General features: G+C 32.0%; 4 protein-coding genes across 9 annotated transcripts; 2 read left to right on the top strand and 2 right to left on the bottom strand.

Moving 5' to 3' along the window:
- Positions 1-1,648: 1,648 nt before the first annotated feature.
- Positions 1,649-3,240, bottom strand: LOC104822830 (peroxidase 9). Its single transcript, XM_010554181.1, has 4 exons — positions 2,879-3,240; positions 2,606-2,797; positions 2,335-2,500; positions 1,649-2,208 (listed from the first exon to the last, which is right to left on the bottom strand). The coding sequence occupies exons 1-4, from the start codon at positions 3,146-3,148 to the stop codon at positions 1,796-1,798; spliced, it is 1,041 nt and encodes a 346-aa protein (XP_010552483.1). The 5' UTR covers positions 3,149-3,240; the 3' UTR covers positions 1,649-1,795.
- Positions 3,241-3,382: 142 nt separating this feature from the next.
- Positions 3,383-7,375, bottom strand: LOC104822831 (GTPase HflX). Of its 4 annotated transcripts, none has more exons than XR_773260.2 (13): positions 6,925-7,374; positions 6,440-6,582; positions 6,203-6,319; positions 5,781-5,895; positions 5,533-5,670; positions 5,294-5,389; positions 5,101-5,214; positions 4,644-4,712; positions 4,401-4,471; positions 4,219-4,290; positions 3,985-4,113; positions 3,795-3,884; positions 3,383-3,701 (listed from the first exon to the last, which is right to left on the bottom strand). XR_773260.2 is itself a non-coding variant. In XM_010554182.1 (13 exons), the coding sequence occupies exons 1-13, from the start codon at positions 7,303-7,305 to the stop codon at positions 3,609-3,611; spliced, it is 1,656 nt and encodes a 551-aa protein (XP_010552484.1). In that variant the 5' UTR covers positions 7,306-7,374; the 3' UTR covers positions 3,383-3,608. The 4 variants fall into 4 exon arrangements, 2 of the variants coding, with proteins under 2 accessions (XP_010552484.1, XP_010552485.1); XM_010554182.1 differs by having other exon boundaries at positions 3,979-4,113; positions 4,219-4,312; XM_010554183.2 differs by having other exon boundaries at positions 4,219-4,312; positions 6,925-7,373.
- Positions 7,376-10,724: 3,349 nt separating this feature from the next.
- LOC104822832 (omega-hydroxypalmitate O-feruloyl transferase) lies at positions 10,725-12,806 on the top strand. The gene is made up of 2 exons (XM_010554184.1): positions 10,725-11,222; positions 11,790-12,806. Exons 1-2 carry the CDS (start codon positions 10,788-10,790, stop codon positions 12,693-12,695), a joined length of 1,341 nt encoding a protein of 446 aa, XP_010552486.1. The 5' UTR covers positions 10,725-10,787; the 3' UTR covers positions 12,696-12,806.
- Positions 12,807-18,240: 5,434 nt separating this feature from the next.
- Positions 18,241-22,176, top strand: LOC104822833 (cyclin-T1-3). Of its 3 annotated transcripts, none has more exons than XM_010554185.1 (7): positions 18,241-18,319; positions 18,872-19,194; positions 19,918-19,999; positions 20,404-20,538; positions 20,622-20,794; positions 20,920-21,065; positions 21,443-22,176. In XM_010554185.1, the coding sequence occupies exons 2-7, from the start codon at positions 18,965-18,967 to the stop codon at positions 21,619-21,621; spliced, it is 945 nt and encodes a 314-aa protein (XP_010552487.1). In that variant the 5' UTR covers positions 18,241-18,319; positions 18,872-18,964; the 3' UTR covers positions 21,622-22,176. The 3 variants fall into 3 exon arrangements, with proteins under 3 accessions (XP_010552487.1, XP_010552488.1, XP_019059136.1); XM_010554186.2 differs by lacking the exon at positions 18,241-18,319 and adding an exon at positions 18,329-18,424; XM_019203591.1 differs by lacking the exons at positions 18,241-18,319; positions 18,872-19,194 and adding an exon at positions 19,631-19,723.
- The last annotated feature ends 3,439 nt before the right edge of the window (positions 22,177-25,615 follow it).

The following is a 25,615-nucleotide window of genomic DNA, read 5'->3' as shown; positions in this document are numbered from 1 at the left end:
GGGATCTCTGTTGAACCAGGGCCAACTGCATTCGCCGAAAACCCTAACCTCTGCGGATTTCCGCTGCAAACGCCGAGCACAGAACATGCTGAAAACCATAGGATCGTCTGTGAATTTTTTTTGTTGTGTTGCATTTGTAGGAGAAACAAATTATAGAAGATGGTGAGACGTTCCAAATATCAAGAATAAAATAACAGTCAATAAATGTTGAAATAACATTCAATAAATGTAATCGAAACGTATCATGATCAGTTTTTTCTTTTAATTTTTTATCCCACTAAATATTAACCACATGAAATTAAATATAATAAAAATTATATTAACTAAACATATCAACCCGTAATTGGTTTCAAAGCGTCTGTTACATATTTTGTAATAAAAATAAATAAATTTTGAAACTTTGTACGATAGAAAATATCAAAATTTTTGAAGCAAATAAATTTTAGATATAATATAATATAAAAAACTAATGACAAATTCATCAAAGATTTTTATGTAATGTTGTATTTCGTTCTTTTTATTAAGGATAAATTATCAAGATAACAAATAAATTCTAAATATAATATATAAAACTAATGATAAATTACTTTTAAATTTTTATGTAATGTTTTATTTTGTTATTTTTATTACTATAAAATCATAAAGATAAAAAGGAATTTAAAATATAACATGATTAAATAAAAATTGCAATGATGTATATAATAAAGATGACTTTATTATGAGATATTTTATTGAATATTGATATAACTAATGAATATTTTTATCTAACCAATCAAAATCTAAAAAACATCCATGTAGGATGATGAAGTGTCGTCACCACAATCCTTTAAACATCTTTATTAATATATATAGATAGATTTAGTTATAAACACCATTTTTATAAGAAATTTGTATATAAATTTTATATTTAAATATTTATAATCTATTAATATTTGAGATGTTAAAATTTTCAATTTAATTTTTTAATAAAAAATATAGTAATTAAAATATTGTATAGCGTATAAGTTATATATAAATTAATTATATAAGAGATGTTATATATATAGTTTGAAAGTAAAATAAAAAATATGATTTATTTTGTTTAAAATTAAAAGTTATTGAATTTTAAAATAAATCTAAAATCTAATATTTTTTTTATTAAGTTAGATATTTGATTTAAAAAACACAATAATTTTTATATATTTTTTTAGAATCTAAAAACCAAAAAAATTAATAATCAAGATTTTGTAAATTTATATTTTTAAATTTAGAAAACTATTTTAGTGAAAAAATCAACTAAAAACTAAAAATTTTATTTTTTTGATTTACAAATACATTTTATGAAAATATTATAAATATGTAAGAGTATGTTTATATTAAAACTAATAGAGTATATATACTCATTTAAAAAAATATATATTCCAAATTCAAATTTGGATTCACGGGTGTTTATAAATTCAATTTCAAAATCAAATTTCAAAATCAAACTTGAGGTTTAGATTTGGAACGAGCCAGAAGTTTTACATCCTATTTCACTGACTAAATTTATCTAGATTGTTAATAATGTATTGATATTTTCTTTATTTCCTTTTCTATTTTTTACATTCCACAACTTTTCATAAATTGTTACCAATTTATTTCCATGAGAAACCGAAGTGAAAAAAAAATGTGAACGATCATAACAATCAGAGACCAATATCATTCAAGACACTACAGCTCTTATAAAATCATCACAAAATAATAATAACAACAATAACAGCAAACCATATATTATCATTAGTGCATATAAAATACTGATAATAACATTCAAGATTCATTAATTAATAAAGCGACAATTCTTTCTGATTTCACCATAAGATCCCGTAAGGGGTGAAATGTTTCCCATATTGATCATGGAGTTGGCGAATTGCTGGAAGAAGAAGCTTTCGTCTTCTGCATAAGCCTTCACCAGTTGGCCGGTCTTGCCATTGTTTCCGGTGAGAAGCTCTTCGTCCGACATCAAAAGGCCTTTGCCCCATAGGATAAGCTTGAAGTATGTGTTGTCGAATCTTGCCGGAGAGGCGAAATCTAAGGGAGAGATGTTGTTATCGCCTCCGGTTTGAGGACAGATCGATTTCAGACCGTAGTAATACGATCTGTCTAAGGTTTCGTCCGGTTGGTTGTTTCCGTTTTGGTTGTAGAGACGTTGTTTGAACGTTGTGCATCTCGCTACCCCGATTGTATGTCCTCCTGCAAAATACAGAGTCCATTTTCCCCGAGAAATGATCAAAGAGTTTCATCGTTTAACGAAAGATTGGGTGAAAACGTCGAAGAAGGAAAAACCGATAAACAAGATTAACGAGATTTTTCGTTCACCTGATAAGGCGACGAGGTCTTCTTCGTTCAAACCCTTGGCTTGGAACATGGTTACAAGATTCTGGATAGTTGAGTTCGGTGGAGGAATGTTTGTATTTGCTCCGTTTAGGCTTGCGGTCCTCGAGTCTCTCCTACCGAGAGGAAGCTCCCATGTCGGTCCACCGCTCTGATCAGCAACATTTTCATGAAATTGGGATAAGCTCATCTATTTCAGACCAAAAAAAAAAGAGAGCTTCTCCTTTGGAAGATCAATGGTGTTGTCTGATATTACCAGAATGGTAGACCCACGAGCAGAAAGGGCGACTATGTCGGCACAGGACACAGTTTGAGGGCAGACTTCCTCCAGTTTTGCCTTAATCTCGTCGATAACTTCGAACCCTCTTACGGAATTCTTGTTTGGTCCCGCGTTCTTCTCGCTCCTTATGGTGGCACTGTCATCCAACAAGATCGATGCATCACAGCCCTGTCACACAAAAGCATAAAGCTTTTTAAGCTTTATCCCACACAAAAGACTCAGAAAAATAGCCATGGAATTTTAAAGAACCTGCACAAAGCAGTCGTGGAAGTGAAGTCTGAGTAATGATGCCGCCATTCTCGAGTCCCTTGCTATGGCTTTCTCCAATACCGTCATGACAATCTCGTCGACTTGCGGGCAAGAGAACTGGTAAAACTGAGGGTACAGACCCAAAGAAAAAGTTCCCCCCGATGGGTCATTACTTCCCCACCCAAACCCGAGACCTGGATGAGCATTACAGAGAGAAAAGGACAAGAGAGCAAAGAGCATAACACCAGGAATATACTTGAAGATAGCCATTCTGTCTCAAGAGAGATGAAGAGAATTCGCAGTCAAGTGGTGAGGGCTCATGATTAACAGAGACCGGGATCTTATACCCGTAAAAGAACGGATCAAAACCAACTGCTCCTCATTACCAAATCCTCTCAATGATTCTTAATATAGATATAGATAGACATAGTCAACCTCTCTTTTTTTATTCCTTTCTCTTATCATATGAATTCTCCTAACAACTCCAAAAAGAAGCGATCCATGTGCCTTCACTCACATATTAGGTGAAGTTTCAATGAACTGCTGCAATGAGAAACACAAGTTGTGTCGAATACAGTTTTTTTTATATACTATTTACAACTAAAACATGGGTTCTTCTTTGGTGATAACATAACTATATGAATTCTGGAATTATGTATTCTCTCACAAAACAAGATGAGAGAAATGTGAAGACCTGAATACAGCATGACATATGTTTCAAGAGTGTACTTTATGCCTTAACCAAGTGTCTCATCGGCTTAAGCAGCTGAGCAAAACGAAGTGGAACGTGTGCCTTGATCAGTGTCCCATTCTCTGTGTATTCCTATATATGAAAGAAATGTAACACACGGCATGAGAATTATCAGTTCTCTATATAGAAGAAAGACCCGAGAAATATAGTCAGTCGTATACTTACAGTTTCTTCTACCATTCCGACCTTGTGTATGGTGCTTAAAAGGTCCCCTTTATCAAATGGCAAGAGAGCTTCAACCCAGACCATCGAATCCTGTAAAAGAGATTTCCTCAAAATCAGTTTACGCATTCGTCATAGTCGTAATATCGTAATAATTTAAAAGACACAAATAATTGCTTAACCACACCGAAACCTTGAGTTTCTCCTGAACATAGTTGCAGAAATCATCTAGGCCTTGTCCACTCAGTGCAGATATACAAACAACATCCCCTCTTTTCTCTGCTTCCCGCTTAATCTTTTGAGGGTCACTAACCCTATCAACCTGATTAGGGAGTTAAAGGAGTAGAATAGTTGTTCCTAAATTTATTTTTAGAACAAAAAATTGAATAAATAAACAAACCCATCTGCCTAGTGACATTTATATTACCTTGTTCCAGACAACCAGTTTGGGGATTGATGAAACATCAAGTTCCGAAAGAACCTTTTCCACAGCTTCAACCTGTTGCTCCGCCAGAGGATGGCTGTAATTATTACCAGAACATATGAACTAAGAGCTCTCATTTCGGATATTTTTTAATCAAAGTTAATCAGGGTTTAAAGATAGCAAACCTGATGTCAACCACATGCACCAAAAGGGATGACTCTGATATCTCTTCAAGTGTTGCCCTGAAAGCTGCTACCTGCAAGGTGCCATTTTTGAGCCAGAGTTTTTACGCGTCAGGAACATGAGAACTCAGTTTGAGACCTTGTACACGTGAAAGTTTCCCCTTTATACTAAGAGACAGTGGTAAGAGGCAAATTAACAAACAGAATGCCGGAACACTAAACAGATACAGGTTTTGAAGAGCTTACCAAGGTGGTTGGCAACTTTTGTATAAAACCGACAGTATCTGTGAGAAGAAACTCCTTCCCATTTTCCATCTGACCAAGGAGTCAGAGAAAAATCTGAAGTTAATCTCAATACCAAAAGACAATTAGGTGTGATTCATCATGATATCTCACACCAATAGTCTCCAGCTAATTTGGTACAAAGAACTTTTGAGATAATAATCCAAGTCAGGTAATACAATCCATGAAAAAGAAGTTACACAGCACAGGTTGAATTCTGCCACATTACTTCAATCCAAGCAACAGATTAGACGGACAAAGGATAGGAGAAAAATGATTTACCAAGGTCTACTGCTAAAGTTATGATCGTGAGGAAAAGACATGCTACCTAGTAGTCTAAGAAATGAATAAGAAAGGTGGGGCTGTTTATCGAAGATATCCGAAGAGTGTTGACTCAGCATTTTCAGCAAATTTCACTGACCTGCACCCTTCTTGTAGTTGGATCTAGCGTTGCAAATAAACGATTTTCAGCAAGGACATTAGCTCCGGTCAATTGGTTTAGAAGTGTACTCTTCCCAGCATTTGTGTAACCAACCTAAAACAAACATAGAGATCATTCAAATAAGGAACGAACTATTCGGACCATTCCTACAACATGTCTTTGTCAAACTTACCAAAGATACAACTGGAACTGGTACAGCACACCGCCGGCTTCTATACTGCTTTCTATGTTGCCGAACAGATTCTAACTCTTTCTTGAGAACTCCAATCTAGGCATATTAACGATGTTCAGGATAAATTTCCACGTTAATAGACCATAATGAAAACTGAAGGAAAAAATAAGCACGGAGAAAACAAAAGAGTAGTTTCTCGAGAAGCTAAAAGGCTGCAGAATATATATATTTTTCCTTACTTGAGTACGCAGGATGCGCTTATCAACCTCGATTTGTTTCTCTCCCATACCCTTCACCTGCCCTCCTGCTTGACGCTCAAGGTGAGTCCACATTCTGGTTAACCGAGGTAACTGGTATTCCATCTGTGCTAGTGCAACCTGGAAATCATTTCAATTTTAACCACTGTTTAATGAGTTCTGAATCTGATAAGAGAATAACTAAAATTTTAAGAGTAACTACTTATATACGTAAGTTCCATCCATCATGCCTGTAAAGCTGCCTCGTGAGTTGCTGCTCTCTGGTTGAAAATGTCGAGGATAAGGGCAGTGCGGTCACAAACTCGAATAGCCCCACCAAAAGCCTTTTCCAGATTACGCAATTGTCTGAGGTGTTAACATGAAAATGAACAAGAATGTGAATTTCGTTCACAAGTAAGACGTTTATGCAAAAAATTGTGAAAGACAGACAAGAAGCCAAAACTCCTTCAAGACTATAATAACGAATAACAACATTAGTGAAAATCAATCAGCTGAATGGCCAAGACAACAGAACTTAAATTTTCATAAAAAAGGAAAACAAAAAGCAGAAAGGAAGTAGCTAGATGCATCTAACTATAAGAGGTATGCAAGATACATGAAATGGTAAAAGGCCGAAAGAATTACGGTCTCAAAGATACGAAGAAAATGATACCCTGGTGAAAGCTCGTCATCAAAGATTACGGTCTCAACATCTAGTGCATGAACTGCACTGTTTATCTCTGAAACCTTTCCCGATCCAATGTATGTTCTTGGGTTTGGGGAAGCTAGCCTGCAAAATCCAATCCAACCAGCATTGGGTTTAGCATGTTCATCGAAAACAAGAAGATCATAGTGAATTCCAGGTTTCGAACACATCTAATCCGATCAATGATAACTAAGATATACCCACTTTTGATATGTCGAACCAACCACCATGAGCCCAGCAGTGTCGGCAAGCTGGGCAAGCTCCTCGAGTGATTCTTCTATATCGAACAAACTTTCTCCATCCCCCTTTTTTTCAACACCCACCAGATATGCCTTCTCTGCGAAAACCTAGAGGATACAAATCTATTCATGAGCTCATTTTTTCTAACAGCAACAAGACATATCCAATTTCATTTCACTGTTTTGTTTCCAGTGAATCAGAGGACAGGGACCCAATTCTTCCTTCAAAGTGATTTCACCCTGAACTTTATGACATGATCAGACCAATCTCTACTATACCCCTCAAAAGATCGAAATATAAGTACATGTCTTACTGTTCTCAAGTTTTTGAACTGTGTCCTAAGGGAAAACCTTATCCACTTATCTTACAGTACACGAATTTCGGTGGAAGACGAAGCTTAACCTATCAGAAACTAGACCAAGAACGAAAAAAAAGGAACAATAATCAACCTCCTTTCCATTTCTTAGCTTGAACCTGTCCTCGGAGCTCTCTTCATCTTCATCCTTCTTCTTCAACCTTGAAGACGAAGCAGGCTTTACCTTCTCGAATTCGACCTCATCCGCATCTAAATCGAGAAACCCATCTATTCCACCTTCCTCCACACTCTCTTTGAACTCGGTGTCTGGTCTTTCGACCACAACATCGGTGGATGATGAAACACTGAGATCGTGTTGGGCGACGCCACAAGAGAATCTGGACGAGAAGCTATTGTTTGTGATGTTGAGATGAAGAAGAGGGAAAACTGGGAAATGGAATCTAGGGTTAGGGTTAGGGTTCGTGTTGCACTGGAATTTGGGAATTGCAGAAGAACAGAGATGCAATAAGCTCATGTTCGATCAACTGGATGAACCTTGAAGGTTATTCTTGTTCTCTTCCTTTTTTTTTTTCTGTGGGGGACGTTCGTTTAACCCAACGGCCATTTCTATGCTTTTTAGATTACCTGCCGTTTTTATATTCCTCGACGAAACTGCGCGACGTTTCGAAGGCGTTGGGATGTATTACGAGTCACTTGTACCATACAAAAGTAAGGCGAAAAGGGGACAGACTGAATTGATTTTACATAAAATATTTTAGAAGTGCTACAAGATTACCCAATATTATTATTTAAAATTATCGAAATTGGATAATTCAACTGTTAAAGTATAAGATAAAGTTTCATCTCCAAAATCGAGTCTTCTCTCGAGAAGATCCATTCACATAGAGTTTTTGGTCTTTTGAGAAGTTTAGTTGCACCGAAAATCCGATAAACTTTTGAATTATAAAAAAATATTATTTAAAGTTTATGAACATCCACGATTAGGGAATATATATTTTTTTTAAACAATCAGTATGATTCTCTAATTTTTATTAGAATCAAAATCAATTGATATAGAGATCAAATTTACTGAAATTTTGTAGTAGAACATTTGAGTCATGTGATCGTATTTCCGATCTCATATTAGAAAGGCATATATGTAATTAAACTTATCAAAGATGTAGCGGAACTTGGGATTGAGAAAAGGTTAAGAGTAGCAATGGTAATAGTTTTTATTTTGAGTTTTTGATTTTTGGTTTTTGAATTTTAGATTTTGGCTTTTGGTTTTCGTAAATCCAAAAAAAATAGAGTTTTTTAGTTTTTAGTTGATTTTTTTATTAAGGTGGCTTTTTAAGTTTTTAGAAAAAATAATTATACAAAAACTTGATTATCAATTTTTTGGTTTTTAAAACATAAAAATATATAAAAAAAAAAAACTATTCCATGGCCTAAGGCCCTAAGTATTCAAAGCTTTTTGTTTAAAGATTTATTTTTTGTATTAAAAAAGTATGTCTATGAAGGATATGAGTCATCTATGACCATTTAACCTTTTGTTTTTTTGTTTTTATAATTTGTCTTCCCACATTTGATGGTTATCATCTCATCATAGCCTTAGGAATGTCTTGGCCCTATGAGATGCCACCGTATTTTTATAGGATAGATAAATCTTTTCGATTCAATTTTAAAATTTTGAATAGATTCTAATTGAGTAATATATATATATATATATATATATAAAATATGAAATTGAATCCTATATTAATATAAAAATATTTAAAAATTTATATGAAACTGACATTTTTATAAAAATAATTGTTTTTTAATAAAAACTGAACTCATGTAAAATTAGGCAAACATCATTTTTAAAAACATTAACTCTTTTTAAAATTACCAAATAAATACATTAACTCTTTTTAATTCTTATATTAAACCTTAAAATTTTTAAAAAGAATGGAAATAAATCATAATCTTGTAAATTATTCCCAAAAATCAACATAAAATAAAATATTTTTAGCTTATTAAAAGTTCAAGTTTTTACAATGTACGCAATTAATCAATTTGAGGAGTTGGTCGCCAAATTGATACAAATCATCCTCATTATATTTTTTTTTTCAGAATTTTTTATAGAGTATATCCATATTATTATGTAGAATTTTGCAATACGAAATTTTAGTATATAAATTATATAGGATATGATTATAAAAACTTTATAGTTTTTATAATAACTTCACAGGATATGATAATTTATATAACTAACATATAAATTAATCATATAATATACATCATGTATTAATCTCATTTTTTCTAGAAATTTCATGTATTTTTTGTCTATTACATAAACTAAAAAATATAATTTTATCTCTATTCAAAATTATTATTTTTATAATAACTTTAAAGTATATATTTTTAATTCATATAATCAAGAGATGTTCTAGATTCTTCAATTGTTATTAATATTGTATCACGGTAATTTTTAAATAAAAGTTAATAGTTATTCTGTTCAAAGAAAAATTATATTTGCGGTCATAATAATTTTAATTAAAAAATATATTAAAAAGTAATTAGAAAACAGCCAAAAAATTCAACCTAAATTATTTTAAATTTTTTTAAATCATTTTTATAACTATTTTATATCCATATATATATATATATCACGTATTATAAACATATAAATTTTCATATTAAAATACATCATAATATTTAAAATATTAATTTATAAAAAAATGCATATATAAATATTTTTTTTCTATTTTATATTATGTAATTGATCATATTAAACATGATTATTTTTAAACTAATTAATTTTCTATAGAAATAATCAAACTAATCTTTAAAAAAATTATCTAGCTTCACATTTTATCCTAATATAAATTAAAATATTGTAATCTTAGTACAATAATAAAGTGGATTTCTCAAATTGTAGAAAGGATTAATTTATTATTTTGAAATACTAATTTATTAGATACTCTGTATGAATTATTTTACATATTTTAATTATTTTTCTATTTTTATTGGATTAAGATTTATAAAATTGTTATATCATATTATATTGTATGATATTGTTTTAATTTATTACAAACGTATCTTATGAAAATTATTTTAGAATGGTATAAAATAAAATGTCATCTTGCCAATATTTAGTTTTTTTAGTTGATATTTAACTATGAATTGACATTTTTAAACTTTACACATCTTCGTTTAGTTATTAGATTAGCGCATTAAACGATAAATGAATAATCTGAAAGATAACTTTATTTTTAGGGGTAGGGTTCGAATCTCTAATTTCTTGGACAAAGATGATGAATTATCTATGCTAACTATTAACCATTAAGGCTCTCAATATTTAGTTTTATTTGCTCGTTTTTTATATATTTAAAAAGTTTATGGATTCAGTAGAACGAGACCTGAAACATTGCACTTTAAAAAGTCCCGACAAAGAAGCCGACGCTATTTTATCTTTTCAATCTGAATTCAAAGAGAAAGGTAATATTCCCAATATTTTCATTTTTTAAATACGATTATATATATATATATATATATATATATATATTGATTTGATTCTCTTTAAGCGGTCTAATATTTCGAACACATTTGTTTTTTTTTTAACTGATTAGGCTTTTCCGTACGGTTCTTTAAAACCAAATTCTTATCGAATTGAAAAACTCTCAAACCGTGTTTTTAAGAAAACCGAATTTTTTAAAAACCGAAACGATTTTAAAAAGATTTGAAAAATTGATTTCTTAAAAAAAATCTAAAATTTTCTTAATAAAGGTTTGAATCAAATCGAACCAATCCAAAATCGAAAACGAATCGAATCAAATATGATATAATAATCGATTAATACATATTTTATAAAATCGAAATAATCAAACCAAATCTTTGATGAATTGAATACCGAAATGCCCACCGCTCGAGTTTGTCTACCTACATATTTCACTCTCACTTTCCCTTTACTTCATCTCTCTCTCTCATAGAAAAAAAAACAGATCAAAGAAAAAAAAAACAGGACAAAAAAACATGCAAGAACTACCAGATTGCGTCTATGAAAGAGACGAACCAAACATAATAACTCCGAAATCTCCGACACCAAATCACTGTCTCTACCTCTCGAACCTCGACGACCATCATTTTCTCAGATTCTCGATCAAATACCTCTACGTCTTCCAAAAACCCATCGACTGTGAGATTCTCAGAGATTCTCTCTCTAGGGTTCTTGTCGATTACTACCCTTTAGCTGGTCGGATCAGGGCCGTTAAACCCTCCGGTGATCGGAATCAGAACAAGCTCGAGATTGACTGCAATGGGCAAGGAGCTGTTTTCGCCGAAGCTTTCATGGATATCACTTCCAACGATTTTCTTCAGCTTTCTCGGAAGCCAAACAGGTCATGGAGGAAGCTTTTGTTTAAGGCTCAAGCTTCCAGTTTCTTGGATATTCCTCCCCTTGTCATTCAGGTTCGTTCTCGTTTCTCTTCGACAGCTGAATCTCTGATTTTTATTTTTTTAATCATGAATTTGATTTTCGTTCTTGTACGTCCTTTTATAATCATTTTATTTAATTCTTTATTGTGATATTTACATAATTCTGATTTCTACGAATTGTGAATCAGTATTTAATGGTTACATTAATAATAATTTTTTTAAAATTTCCTACGAATTTTTGGTCCGCAGGTTATTACCTACTTACGTGGTGTATCTATAAATTTCAAAATATTTATATCAATTTTTTTCTACAATTTTATTTGGATTTCATCGTTGTATACGAATGCAATTACAAGTTTTTTTATCATAAAATAAATTCCGTCTGATGGTCTATCAATTTATTCTCCGGTATATTAATTCCCAGTTCATTATTTAACCAAATATTATTATATATAATTTAAATAATATTTGAAACTAATAACCATTGCAAAAGAATTGTGGAAAAAAAAACATTCCAAAAGAAAAAGGAAAATAAAATATTATGCTGGGGACGGAACGACGGCGTTTTAACTGACTCCCCGTTTTTATCTTTGACGGCAGGTGACGAAACTCCGTTGCGGGGGTATGATCCTCTGCACCGCAATCAACCATTGCCTGTGCGACGGCATCGGTACATCCCAGTTCTTTCATGCATGGGCCCACCTCATCACTGGGCCCTACCACGATCATCATCTTCCAATCCAACCATTCCACTTTCGACACGTGCTGAAACCCCGTGACCCTCCACGTGTCACCCACTCGCACCCTGGATTTACCCGAATCACCCTCGGCGACCAGAAAGCCTCCTCCAATATTATTACCCTCGACGTCACAAAATATTTACAGTCCCAGCCACTCTCTCCCGCCACCTTAACCTTCACCCCTTCCCTTATCCTCCGCCTCAAGAAAACATGCGCCCCATCGCTAAAATGCACCGCATTCGAGGCACTCGCTGCTCACACGTGGCGCTCGTGGGCACATTCCCTTGATTTACCGTTGACCATGCCAGTCAAACTGTTGTTTTCGGTCAACGTGAGAAAAAAGTTGACTCCAGAGTTACCACAAGGGTATTATGGGAATGGATTTGTACTAGCTTGTGCTGAAACCAAGGTACAGGAGCTGGTAAATATGAATATTTCCCATGCGGTAAAATTGGTCCAGGAAGCGAAATCGAAGATAACCGATGACTATATCAGATCGATGGTAGATTTGCTGGAGGATAAAACGGTAAAAACCGACGTCTCTTGCGCTTTGGTTATATCGCAATGGGCGAAATTTGGACTGGAGGATTTGGATTTGGGAGGAGGAAAGCCTTTGTATATGGGCTCGTTAACGAGTGATATTTACTGTTTGTTTTTACCGGTCGCCGGTAACTTTGACGCCGTTAGGGTTCAGGTGTCTATGCCGGAGGATGTTGTCAAGAGGTTTGAGTATCGCATGGTGGAGTGTTTTGGCAGAAAAAGCTAACGGCGAAGAGAATGGAATTATATAAATAAAAAGCCTTTTTTTTCATTGTACCTCTTCTATATACTATGAATTATGATTAATGATTTACAATAACAAAATAATGACATTAATTACAAACCTTACTATATAAGTAATTAAGTATTCTCATTAAAGTTGCCTTATTTTGACATATTTTGATGAACATATTTTGTAAATATACCGTATTATCATACAATGAACATATGTCTTTAAGTATCAAAATTAGCAAACAGGGTCCATATTTCGGATTTTGATTTTTCTATTTTTGTATAAACTATATCGATTTGATTATAATTCGGTTCTATTGGCTTTATATTTTAAAGGAAAATATTAATTTAAATTCCAAAGAATCGTTTATAAAAGACATTAAGAAATTGGGTTTTTTTCGTCTGCCTCTAATTAGTTATTGATAGAATAAAGTTAGAGAACCCTTTATATATTTAATCAATGGGAATGATATTATTCTGTGTTTGTGCCCATAATTTTGTTGGAAATTTGTATTTATTAGGATATTATTTAGGAAAGATTCTCGTGAAATATTTTTAGGTTCCAATATTAGAAATTGTTTGTCTCGCAAGGTCAACCTTCCTTTATTCCATATGTATTATATCTAGGGTCGGCGATTCGGTACGGTTATTTAGAACCGAATCAAAAAATACGATATCGTTTTTAAACCGAATGATCCGGTAATTTCTTTTTGCAAAACCGAATTTTTCAAAATCAAACCGTATAGAACTGAAAAATACCGCATCGTTCCCGAACCAAATCATCAAAATTTCTCGAATGATGTTTTTTTTTTTGAAAAACTGAATTTTTCGAAATCAGAACTGATTTTAAAAAAATTCGAAAACCGAAAAATTTATTAAGAAAATCTAATTTCTTTTAATAAAAACCAAACTGAAACTGAAATCCAACCGAACTGAATATGAAATAATAACTGGTTGATATATATTTTTATAAAACCAAAAGAACCGAACCGAACAATTATTGAAACGAATCCAAACCGAATACCGAAACACCCGCCTATAATTATATTAGTCGTGTGGTAAATATCTATATACATGTACATAGAATTCGTATACGTAATGTATATGAGCATATATGTTGTATATAAAATCATACGTGAGTGTTGTATGTGTGTGTATATATATATATGCGTATTGGAAATTGTGTGTGCGCATGATTTATTAGATCATGATGCGTTATGAATAGATCAATAAGTAGTCTAATGAATAAATCTATTTAGTAAATGATAAAACTTCCTTATATTTAATAAGATCCTATCATATTTTTATATTTAAAAAAAAAGTATAAAAGTTAACAAAAAAAAATTATAAACATTAAATTAAGGGGCTTAGACAAAAATTGGTTCGTTAGGATTGGAATTAAATAAAGTTGGTGCGTAGTGCGCACCATTGTGTGTGAGTGCTGAATTTCAAGTCTCTCTTATCCGATTACATCAAGATACTTAATCATTTACACATCCTTTATGTATAAAACTTGAAAAAGTACTTTGTTATATTTGTGTATATATATTACATATATCTTTATTAAATTAAATAAATAGTATAATTAGACGGTACGCGATACACGATTTTTTTTACTATATAAAATTGCATTTAGTTTTTAAACGTATTAGTAACATTTGATTGAATTTAGGATACCGAAACTACGGAAAAAAGAAACAAAAATATATAAATGAAATAAATTATAGTTAATTCAGTTTTGTTTTGATTTAATATTTTCAATCCAAATTAATTATATTTGAATATAAATTAAATCAATTTTGAAAAAATTTCATTATAACTATTCACTTGTTTTACAATTTTTTTTATTTCAGAAATCGAATTTAATTTAATTTAAAACACTTGTTTTACAAAACATTCAAAACCATGAAACTCAAATAAAATCTAAAAAAAACAATTCGAGATTGATTTGTGAATTGTAAAAACTATGAAAACTCATGTAGCTAATATAAACCTGTGGTTACATTTCACTTTTAATTTTGTTGGTATAATTGTTTTAAATTTATGTCATTGACAAAAGAATTTAGTAAAATAACAGATTCAATATTTTAAAAGTTTTCAATATATATTTAAAAAGAAAAAAATATCATATAAACATCTCAACTTTTCAAAATATATTAAATAAGTATATTAATTTTTAATTTGATAATATAATATTTCAAATATTAAAATATATCAAATTAATACGTCTAAATCGATTTGGATCTTGGTTGAAAATTGACTTCAATTTTAAGAGTTGAAGTACTAATTTGACACAATTTCAAAAGTTGATATATTAATTTGGTATATTTTAATATGTATTATTTTGTTAAATTAAAAGTTAAGATATTTATTTGATATACTTTAGAAAATTGAGTTTAGGGATGAGCGTTTTAACCCGTAACCCGTAGGTTTGGAGTACCCGACTTAACAAGTATCCGAATAAAGAGTATCTGAATATTAACGATGATGAGATCGAGTATTAATAAGGCCAAGTTTTCGTCCTCCGAGTCCGAGTGAGGGTTCAATTATTTTACAAAGAGTATCCAGGGATACCCGGTATATTTGTTAAAAAATATAAAATATATTTTATATTTATAATATTTTTGTCTAAATTATTCTTATTATTTATTAAAATACTTTTATTTTAGTTCATTTTTTTTATCTTCGAAAACTTTCTTTACAAAAATTCTACCATTCCAAATCTCATTCTATGCAACCGAATCAACCATTCATCATCTCTCAAAATTTTACTCATCTCTCTTCATCGTGAACTTTTCTCTTTATACTTTGATCTCTCTCATTTGTACTTTCTATATCTATCATTTCATAGTTCAAAATTTCGTATGGGTTCGGGTATCTGCGAGTACAAGTTCGAGAATCTCATTAGATCCGAATTACAAGCACCCGTATTTTATAAAGTAAAGATTGAGATAATATTTTTGTAAAATTTATGGTGATGAAGACGAGACAAGGTCTTCTAAAAATTTTGCGGTACCCACCCTAATCGAGTTGTTTATGTGTAATTTTTGTAAATTATAAAATGTAATACTTTACAATAAGATAAATAATTCAAAACTCATAATGCCGTTTAACGATCTGGCACAGTGGTTGCGCTCGCTTTGAGCAGCGCAGCTCACGCGAGATCGAACATAACCGCACACATGTCTGAGAAACTCCGTACATGTCCGTCATGAGATATGAGGTATTATAAAATACCTTTTTTTTTTAATTTATAAAATACCTTTTCTTTTTATTTTTGTTACAAAAAATAATAATTAAAAAATACGTCGCAATGACATATTCTGCACTATGATTTATGACTTTAATTATTACCAAAAGAGTTAGAAGTGGAAATCAGATCAATTTGCAAAACTTAGTGGTAGGGTGGGATCTTTTATGTACCCTACAAGCACGTGTGCGGAATCACTTTTTACCAAATTAAATTAAGTGAAATTACACTTTAAAAAAATAATTAAAATTAATAATCGTTTAGAAATTTGATCACTTGAACTGAGTTCGAAAATTTCAAATTAATTTTTTTTTATCAAAATAAAGTCAATTACACTTATTTTTCTAATTCTAAAAATTCAAATTATTATATATTGCATGTTTAAAATTTTAATACTTTTTGTTATGTTATCTCTGGGGTTTAGTTCATATTAATCTATATCGTCTAATATCGTTTATTTCATGATAGGTAGGAAATATTGAATAAAAAAGAGCTAAAGAAAAAAAAATCAAAATTTGTATAAATGGCGTTTAAATTTTTATTGTTTGATCATTTGATATTGGTCCGATTAACCATTTGGAAGTAATATTTCTTGAAGATTTACAATTTTTTTACCCTTATATCTATTTTTTTGACATTTTTATGTGGATAATTTTGATTTTAGAAAAATTATATATATATATATACATACATACATGAGAGATAGGATGTATGCAATAATGAATAGCAAGTATAACGTTCTTCAAGGAGCAACTAAACGAATCATTCAGTCTCTATGCGATGTTAGAGAATCCATAAAGATACAAAATGGATGGACCATGAACGAATGATTACCACATGACGTGGAATTTCCACATTCTCGTTATAATTAAAAAAATCATGGAATTTCCACATTCTCGTTATAATCAAACAACATATTTCTTTTTAGGGACAATAGTATGAAAAACGTCAACTTTTGAAAAATTTTTTTATCATAATGAACTTTAAAACTTTTACAAAATATATAAACTTTATAAATATTATCTTAAGTCTATATAAAATTTGTGAATATTCGTTTATGATAATATTTGTAAAGTTCATGTGTTTTGATAAAAATTTCAAAATTTGTGTATTTATATAGCAATTTTAAAAGTTCATATTTTTTTTAATCTATTGTCTCTTATTTTTTATTGTCAAATGATTACCATTAGATTTTATTATTGCCCACAATATAACATACTTAATTATCTAACTGCCCTCTCAATTGTTAATATATATACACATATACATATATTTCCATATTTATTTTTTATTTATTTTTTGTTTGTAATTTTTATCTATATAGATTTTTTTTACTCAAATTCTATTGGATTCCATTTCAATTTAAAACTATTCAATTTTGTTTAAATTTTGTTTTTATCAAACAATTATTTTTATAGTTAATTAGGATTAATTTAGATTAAAAATTGATATATAAATTAAGAGAGATCATGAAAGCAGTTAATGAAAAAGTTGAATATATTTTAGTTCCATACTTTGATTATTGTCAAAACGAATCCCACTATCGTTTGTCTCCAAAGCAATAAATTGAGTTTTTCATTTTTCAAATAACATAAATATTCTATTATTTGACCTTTTTAATAAAAATGCGAGTGATTTATATTTTATAGTACATCACTTTCTCAACAATTTCTTTGCAAATCTTTTTAATAAAAAAAATAAGAGAGCATGATTCAAAGGTGCAGACCAATAATAAATATTTTATATACGATGATACTATTCGAATGAAATGGGTTTTTAGAGTTTTTGTAACACAAAAACCAAAAAGAATAACCAATCAAGCTTTTATAAATTTAGTTTTCCTAAAAATTCAAAAAGCTAATTTAGTGAAAAAAATAAATTAAAAATCAAAAACTCAATTTTTTGAATTTATAAATATTACAAAAGCCAAAACCAAAAATTTAAAATCAAAAATCAAAAACTCAAAATAAAAACTATTGCCAAAGTCTGAGTAAGATTCCTCACGTTTTTAATTGGTTATAACTGAAAAAAAATATCGTAAATAATCGTATTGAATTCATTAATTAATTATTCGAGAAAATATAAATATAATATATATAGATACAATATATAGTTTTAAATTTAAAGCTCAGGCCCATAACAACTGAATTTGCTTTTATACGAATTCGGGCCTTATTATATTTATTTAAAAATGGCCCATTAGTTTTTATTTTCACATTATTGGCCCATTAGTTGGTAGATTCTTAGATATTAAGCCCATCACCGATTTAATATCTTCGGCCGAGGGTTTAAAAAGTTGGCGGAGGTTAGGAAGCAAGCAGAGAGGAAACTTCAAATTCCCAAAGGATTTTTCTCGGCAACCAAACAGGGTCAGTTGGAAATCTTCCCTTTTTCTCTCTTTCTCGTATAATTCGATTAAGCTCTTGTTCGTCGGTATCTGAATTGTTAGGATTAGATCCTTGTCTGATTAAGCGGTAACTTTTATCTCGTTTTTTTTTATGATTTGCTTCGATCCGGTTTCTTAATTTCATCGTGTTTTTCTTCAGCTTAATTCTTGAGCTACGGATTTTGCATGCGGTATCGGAAAATATACTGGAATATGATTCTGAAAATCTTTTATTCGTGATGGTGATTTAGAGTTTCGAAATTTTGCTGAAGATTGCTGCGATGAGAAAATTCTAAAAAACCCTAGTAATGAAATCCAGATTCTTCTCCTAGGGATGTTCTGAAGCTGTTCTAGTAACCATGAGAAAGCATGGAATGCAGATTGGCATTCGTTTACAAATGGCGTTTGTCAATATGTAGCCTTTCTTTGTTGTAGAAGGAACATCAATTTGCTTGTCCGGGGGATAAATGCCAATGAGACAGATGCATATATTTCTTCATCCTTATTAATGGTTGATGGCGTTTTCTATTTGCAGATATATTGACAGAATTTACATCCAGATCCCCAAGTTAGTTGGAAAATTAAATATTCTGTCCTCTGGTCTCCGCTTGAGATATAAAAGATTACTATGGAAGAGCAGCATCCGAGGAAGCGTTCTCGACAGCATTTCGAAACGCATCCGACGCCCACAACTGTTCTGGAAGCCCCTTTCCATGGAAGATCTAAGTGGTATTTCAGCAAAGAAGAGATTGAGCATTTCTCTCCATCTAGGAAGGATGGAATTGCCCTTGAGAAAGAATCATATTTGCGGGCATCGTATTGCAGCTTTCTTCAAAGACTTGGGATGCAGCTCTGTGTGTAAGCTCGAAATATCATTTTTATATGGGAACTGCTGGTTTATAATCGTAGGGTTGTTGTTCTTTGCATGTGTGCTGCACAAGATATCTTTATACTTCTGTTTTTCCTGATCTTTACGTTTTCTAGTGAAAGACGGGTGCTTAATGCACGAAGCATGGCTAGCCTAATGAATTTTGTTGGAGGGCCACTTTTTGGGGAGGTGGCCCAGAGGTCTCGAACTAAAATTCTGATCCATTTGTTTTATACATTTTTTCTCATGAGCAGATTATTTTGTATTATAGTCAAAATGCGGTGTCTTTACATCATTAGTGGCTCACATCTCCTCGGCAGTGGGAAGCTTGCATCTGTTGTGAATTTGCTTGGAGCTGTTCACTTGTTTATGCGTTACTATCTGATATATTTCTATACTTGTAACTCTCTGCTGGGTTATCAAAACCCTCAGCGTCCTACCATTACCAACTGAGGTTCTTAGTTTTCTGAGCAAGTGCACATCTCTCTCCGGCCACTATTTTTGAATCATCTATCATAGGTACTGGTGTTTTGTCCTTTGCAGTAATCATGTGTCTCGTCTCGTAGAATAGTTACATGTTGTAAATGCTGATTTGGTAAAGGTTAGCTCCAGCTTTTTAGTTGCATAAAATAATATAATAACGAAATGATTTGTGATATTGTTTCACCATCAGTTTTTCCTGTTGATTGCTACTGAGACTTCCACTCTTTCAGGTCTCAGGGTATTATATCATGCGCAATGGTGTTGTGCCACCGGTTTTACATGTGTCAGTCTCATGCAAAAAATGATTGGCAGGTGAGAATACTGAATTTATATCTGATTCATTAAGTGCATTTATCAAATGAAGATTAAGAGTGATATTTTTCCTGTTGTGGTCCCTTGGTCTTCCTGTTTTTCGTTTTTTTTGTTCCTGTCCTTTAGCCTTACCGGAAAAAAGTTGGATGACCTGGCAAGAGAGGATTCATGAAACTTTCTATTATGAGTAATGAGCTTAAAGAGCAATGTTTCTATTACTTAGAGTATGAATAGAGGTATTAAGGCTTTTGTTGAAAATTATCTAGAAAGGATTGCTATGAAGCTGTCAAGAGGCTAGCGGTTGTACAGAAGTTTATATTGTTTGTTCTTTTCCTTAAAACAGTGATTGATGCTAAACTCGTTTCCTGATTTGCACTGCTCTTGGTGATTAAAATATTTGGCAGATGGTTGCAACTGCAAGTCTCTTCCTGGCTTGCAAGGCCAAAGATGAGCCATGCCAACTTTCTGGTTTTGTTGTTGCAGCTTATGAGATAATTTTCGAATGGGATCCTTCTGCCTCAATGAGAATCCATCAAACAGTGAGCAGCTTAACTATAAATCTGTGTGTTTTTTTCGTTGTCGCCTATTGTGCACATTTTTATTCCTGATTTTCTGCCTACAGGAAAATTACTATGAGTTTAAAGAACTGATCTTGGCTGCGGAGAGGCTTCTGCTGGACACAATTGCTTTCGATCTCGACATTGAATTGCCATATGAGCCTCTGGATGCAGCTTTGAACAGGTTGAATGTTTGGCCTGACGTCGCTACTGCTGCATGGAATTTCGTGAATGATTGGTAAAGACCTTTGCTCATCATGATATCAGTTCTCTTCTCCCGCATCAATTCTCAGAACTAGAACGTTATAGTTTGGGGGGTCCTTAAAAAAATTAATGTTATATCCTTTCTTTCTTTGCGTGTAGGGTTCGTACAACTCTATTGTTGCAGTACAAACCCCATGTCATTGCAACTGCCTCTGTGCACCTTGCTGCCATGTTTCAAAGCTCCAGAATAGGCAACAGGAGAGATTGGTGGTCGGAGTTTGGCGTGACAACTAAGCAATTAAGAGGTTTGTCGCTCGCACATCTGTATTTTTTCAATTGCCAATCTTTTCTACCAAGCACGAAGAAATCTTAAACCTTGAGCCCGGAAGATTCTGAACGAGTTACTTCTGATCCGATAATGATGGTCAGTGTCAGCAAATGACATGTTAGGTTTTACGGACTTGCTTTTGGGATTCGGGTTTGATCATTTTACTTTAACACATCCTGCCACGTAATTCTAGCGGTTATTTAAATCGTGGGTTATCGCATATTTCATTTATATTCATATTTCTGCTGGCCTTTAGAAAATTAGATGTAAGTTGAATTTTTTCACTCATGGACTGACTGTTTAACCATAGCAACTTTTGTGTTTTTAAAATCTTGCTGCCGTGAATGGTTGCAGAGGTCATCCACGAGATGTGCATACTACTGGAATTGGAGAGACGACGTGCTTTCCCGCCTCCAAGCAGAGAGTTCGCTTGGCCTTTACCCCCGGCTGGAAAGCCAATGCACACGGCTACAACTTACCCATTTCATCATGGCCACCATCTCCCGTCTCATCGACAGCCTCGCATCTGGTGAGCCATCAAAGAAGAGCGTTTCTACTCAAGAACGAGTCATACCGTATGTTTTCTAAAGAATGGCGAAATATTCCCGTGCCTGCAAAGAACGATCAATCAAAGAGACAGCAACCCGAGCCGAGACCTCTCTCCTAGGGTCTGTAGTATAACGATCAACAGGTAACTCAAGACATGTAAAAGACTAAAAGAGTAGATTTGGTTTGATACGAAGAAGAGATGGCAAACCCTCGTGATATAGAGAGGGTGGAAAGAGAAATCAGATCGAGCTCGGGGAACCTGAGGTATGGCATCGGTTCTTGCATCATCTTTGTGCTTTTAGGGTTTCCCTCGTGTTTTTCGCTATACCTCAGGAATTAATATCGCAGATTTCCGTCGAGTTACTATCACACATGTTTCCGATATATATATATATATATATATATTATATACGTAGCATAATGATTGTATATGTATTAGTACGTGCTTTTTCAATCTTACTACTGTCTCTCTTGTTTGTTATTTTACGTTCTTTTGTCACAAAAACATGTGTTGTTAAATTTTATTATATATTAGATACGATGCGAATCTTTCGTTTTCGATGTCTCGCAATTCAAAGTGATGTGCGCTATCAATTCTAAGAGTTTCAATTAGAGGTGATCACGGGTCGGGTATCTGAGTTTTTTCGGTGTACCTGAATATTTGTTTCGCCCTCTCGGTTTTTTTTCTCGGCCGGGTTTACCCGATCTGGCTTTGACCTCGGGTATCTCTGTGGTAATCGGGGTGCGAGGGTGATGAAGTACCTATCCGAGGTTCGAGGAGTGAGCAATAACTGACAAGGGCCCGAACAAATCTTGCCTAAAGCCCTAAACTCTTAAAGTCTCTAAACCCTAATCTTAAAAAAAATAACCGAAGCTTCATTCATCGTCCTCTCGTAATCTCGCCCTCACCCCGGGTCTCGTGGCCGTAACCTTACGCCCTCTCCCCTCTGGCTCAGATATTGCATGAGACATGTAATATTTGATCAACACTACACTCGAACCCAAATGCCGGGTTTTGAGACCTCTCGTTCAAATCACTACAAGAGAGTGTCAATCGGGCCGGTCCGAAGCTGCACTCGGTCCGAGGGTTTTGGGCTCGGGCTTGGGTGGATTAAAAAAGGAGTACGAATACACAAAAAAAATGTAGAAAATATGCGCTCAACAACAATCAACTCGAGAATATGATGTTATATGTATTGAGGATGCTCTTTCCTTTACAGCTAAAACATGCTTTGAATATACTTAGCTCGTGGTTTCATTCCATGAGACTTGTACATTACCAAAATCATTCATATTTATATTTTCTATAGTTTTAAAAAACATTTTCCCTCAATTATACTTTTATGTATTTGTGAATCGATCTACTTCTATGAATATCTATACATACGTACGTACGTACATACATACATACATACATACATACATACATACATACATACATATTAGAGGTGGGCACGGGTCGGATACCCGGAAAAATTGAGAGATTTGGATTTGGATCCGGGAGGCTCGGGTATTTAGTTATAAGATTTGTATCCGGGATTTGGTATTTACGAGTATCCGGGGTACGGATATCCGAAATAATGGTCGGTTATTCACGGATATCCGGATCCGGATTTATTTAAGAAAAATAACAATATTCATATATACAATTTTCAAAAAATGAAGATATATTTAAAAAATTGATGAATTATGATAAAATATATGAGAGAAATGAGATAATAAAAGATAAATAATAATAAATTTAATTTTTTTGAATTAATATTAAAATATATGAAATTATTTAATCTAAAATAATTATATTTTATAAAAATATTATATAAATATAAGATATAATTATTTATAATCATAATTATCGGGTACTCGCGGGTATTCGATTTTAAAAATTATATTATCCGGATTTGGATTCAGATTCACGGGTATTGAAAAAGTGAGATTTGGATTCGGATTTGAAAATTACGAGTACCCTAAAATCGGGTATCCGTGAGACGAGTATCCGACGGATACCCGATTTTCGGGTATTTGTGCCCAGCCCTAATACATATATACATACATACATACATATATACATACATACATACATGCATGCATACATACATACATACATACATATACATATATGCATGCATTCACAGTATTGGAATTCTGGTCAGTTTGGTGGGCCTATATTATAAAGTATGTATTTTTATTTTCATTTTTTATATTTTTTCGTATAATATAAAGTATGTATTTTTATTTTCATTTTTTTTTTATTTTTTTCGTATAATATGAAAATGAGCAAAACTTTATGCTAGATACATACGTTTACGAAACCCAAAATATTGAAAAAAAGGAGGGGGGAGGAGAGAGTTAATAATTGATGAGAATATAAAGTACCACCCATAAAATAACACCTCAAAACTACACATGCGTGTGTCCTTGTTGTTGTGCATATGTTTATGTATGCCCATAATATAATATTTTAGAGCATCATGAACGAACTAAATGCACTCACGCATATACATACATACATACATATACATACATACATACATATATATATATATGGGGAGGATGGGCCAAGGGTGTTGGGAGTGTGATACCCTAAAATTGAGAAAGCATATATTCTCCTGCTCCAATGGCTTGTCCTATTCTCAGACAACTTTAACATCTCTTTTTCCTATCTTTTTTTTTTAAAAAAATATTGTTTTCCCCCTTTGCTTTTAAGACCCTCCTTTTAAGGGCTTTGCTCTTCTTGCTTTTTATATTTGACCAATTTTTTTAAAAAATTTTGTTTTGGTTAGATATAATGAGGGGTGGATGTTTCGGTATCCGGTTCGAGTTTGGAACGTAAATGGTTCGGTTTGATTCTTTCGTTTTTATAAAAATAGATACCAATCGATTATTATATTATATTCGATTTGGTTTTGGTCTCGGTTCAATTCGGTTATGATTTTTATTAAAAAAAATTTGGTTTTTTAGATTTTTTTAAAAATTCAGTTCGGTTCGGAAATATTCGGATATTCTAAAATTAATATCGTTCAGGAATTTTAGACGGTTCGGATCGGAAAAATACTGTATTTTTCGGTTCGATAAGGTTCGGTTCCTCAAAACCAAAGCGAAACGTTCACCCCTAGATATAACCCTCCATTCTTAAAAGTAGAAGAATAACATTGAAATCAATTTGAAATACTAATGATAATTAGAAAAAGGAATGCTAATTCATTACATCACTGCACATGTTATAATTTTATATAACTTATAATTGTTGCAGAATTGATTTAAGCTTAATACAAACTATAGTGTATGACCCGAAAAGTTAGATTTTGTGGAATATTATCAAAATTTAGTACCTTTAAAACTGTTAGATCTAGGATTCAATTTTGTGACTAGATATCATTTCCTTGGATCAACTACTATCATTTCATGAAAAATAACTATATGATAAAATATAATTAAGCATAGAAGCATCATTGGCTCATCCATTTCATATCCAAGCTCATAAAATTTGATAAAAAAAAATATAATTCATATAATCAAATTTACGATAGGGAAAACTCCATAAATATAACACAATGTATCTAAATGTACCATATAAGTTCCTTAATTTCTAATTTGCTAAATTAATATCTCAATTTGATCAATTTGTATCAAATATAAGTACCAAATTTTAAATTGCTAAATAAATATCCCAAACTGATCAGTCCGTACCAAATAGATATCGATATAATTAATCGATAATTGTATCGATTTATGACAAATAAAACCAAATTGGTATCGATTTGAAACGAAATGATTAAATTGTGGTATTTATTTTTCAATTTTAAAAATGAGATATTTATGTGGTACATTTACAAAAATTATGATATTTTTTATTTATGATAATATAAATATTATTAAAATATTTTCAATTTAAGTTCGTAAGAGATTTTAACCTTTTTTTTTTATAATAAGATATTAGAGATTTGAATATTTTTTTCGTGATAAAAAGCTTGTTATCTA

This window comes from Tarenaya hassleriana, unplaced genomic scaffold (genome assembly GCF_000463585.1).
Source record: "Tarenaya hassleriana unplaced genomic scaffold, ASM46358v1 Cleome38, whole genome shotgun sequence".
Classification (NCBI taxonomy): Eukaryota; Viridiplantae; Streptophyta; class Magnoliopsida; order Brassicales; family Cleomaceae; genus Tarenaya; species Tarenaya hassleriana.
This window is presented reverse-complemented; position numbering and strand designations above follow the sequence as displayed.